Raw genomic sequence first — 1,234 nt, 5'->3', positions numbered from 1 at the left:
CGGCGTCAGCAGTCGGCGTGGTCGAGCGGGAACTGCGCGGCAAGGAGCCGTAGCCTTGTTGGTACAGCTGGTCGGAGCCGCTCCGAGTGGAGGTCCGTGACGGAGGGCGGGCGGCCACACGGCCATACACACCGTGGGGGTCGTGGGGACCTGGCTGGGGGTCGACAGAGCCGTAGTTAGTCAAGTACTGACCTCCTAGTCCTAATCCTGCGATGCTCTCGTACGTTGACGAATCTTTGAGGTGCCCAGTTGACCCACCGGTAGACACCTGTTTGTGGTACCCGTACACGGACTCGCTCGAACCGGGGACGGGCTTGGGAGGGGCGTGGCTAGTAATAGAAGGGGGCGGGTTTCCTGTTGTTGGGACAGTGGGCGTGTTTCGAAAATGGGCGTGTTTCCCACTGTACACCTCGGCGTCTGAGTGATGCCTTGTCACCAAGATACCCCTCTCGCCGCCGACGTGTTCTTTCCTGTGACCTTGACCTTCCACCATGACCTCCCGGGGCGGTGACCCGTCCATGCTGTGCTGGTGGCCGTCTATGACCACTGTCTTACGGTTACCTTCGCTGAAGAGTTCTCGCTTAGTTGGGCGCTGCTCTGAGTTCACTTTCTGCGTACCGCTCAAACCCTTGGCGTCTTCAGATGTGCCTTGGTGTCGGCTTCTACCCGCTGAGACTTCAGGAGCGGAACTCTTCTGTCTGTCTCTCAAGAAGCGTTTGCCGGAATTTGAAGAGTCTGATTTGCCTCTGGACTTACTTTTGCTCTCAGAGTCTTGTCGCGTCCTCCCTTTGCCTGGAGGTGTGGCAGAGCTGGCATCTTTGCTCGACTTCTTAGGAGACGAAGCTGGAAACAGAAAAGGGAGGGGGGGCGATTTGTTATAGACGGTAAATACGTATGAACATTGAGACGGACAGAAAACTGTTCATCAGTACGTGCATGAAAAAAATTACGAACTCACAGGATCATTATTGTATAATATGCAACAACATCGTCTTTCTTTCGATTTGTGTGTGAGTTTTGCGGCACTTGCAACACAATAAGGTCGTATAAGAGCCGAAGAGTAGAGGTGTTACAAGAGAGTAACAAATGTAAAAAGGAGGGGGAGAAAAGGACGATAGATGTTGGGAAAAAAGAAGTAGCAAACCACACCAAAGCACCCATCAAAAGCAACATTTTGTTTGGCTCTCGTTAAAACAAGCAAACAAACAAACAAACACACACACACACACACACA

At 52.7% G+C, this 1,234-nt stretch overlaps 1 protein-coding gene across 1 annotated transcript in view; it reads right to left on the bottom strand.

Annotated features, from left to right (window-relative positions):
• The window catches only part of LOC101853014 (serine/arginine repetitive matrix protein 2), a gene marked incomplete at its 5' end in the record, with an annotated part of 158,514 nt that extends 157,671 nt beyond the window's left edge, over positions 1-843 (bottom strand). Inside the window, 1 exon segment of the mRNA XM_013085015.1 lies at positions 1-843. Coding sequence (XP_012940469.1) covers positions 1-843 — 843 coding nt within the window.
• Between the last annotated feature and the right edge of the window lie 391 nt (positions 844-1,234).

The sequence above is a fragment of the Aplysia californica genome, unplaced genomic scaffold (assembly GCF_000002075.1).
Source record: "Aplysia californica isolate F4 #8 unplaced genomic scaffold, AplCal3.0 scaffold00335, whole genome shotgun sequence".
Classification (NCBI taxonomy): Eukaryota; Metazoa; Mollusca; class Gastropoda; order Aplysiida; family Aplysiidae; genus Aplysia; species Aplysia californica.
Note: the sequence above shows the minus strand (reverse complement) of the source record. Positions and strands in the feature narration are given on the sequence as shown.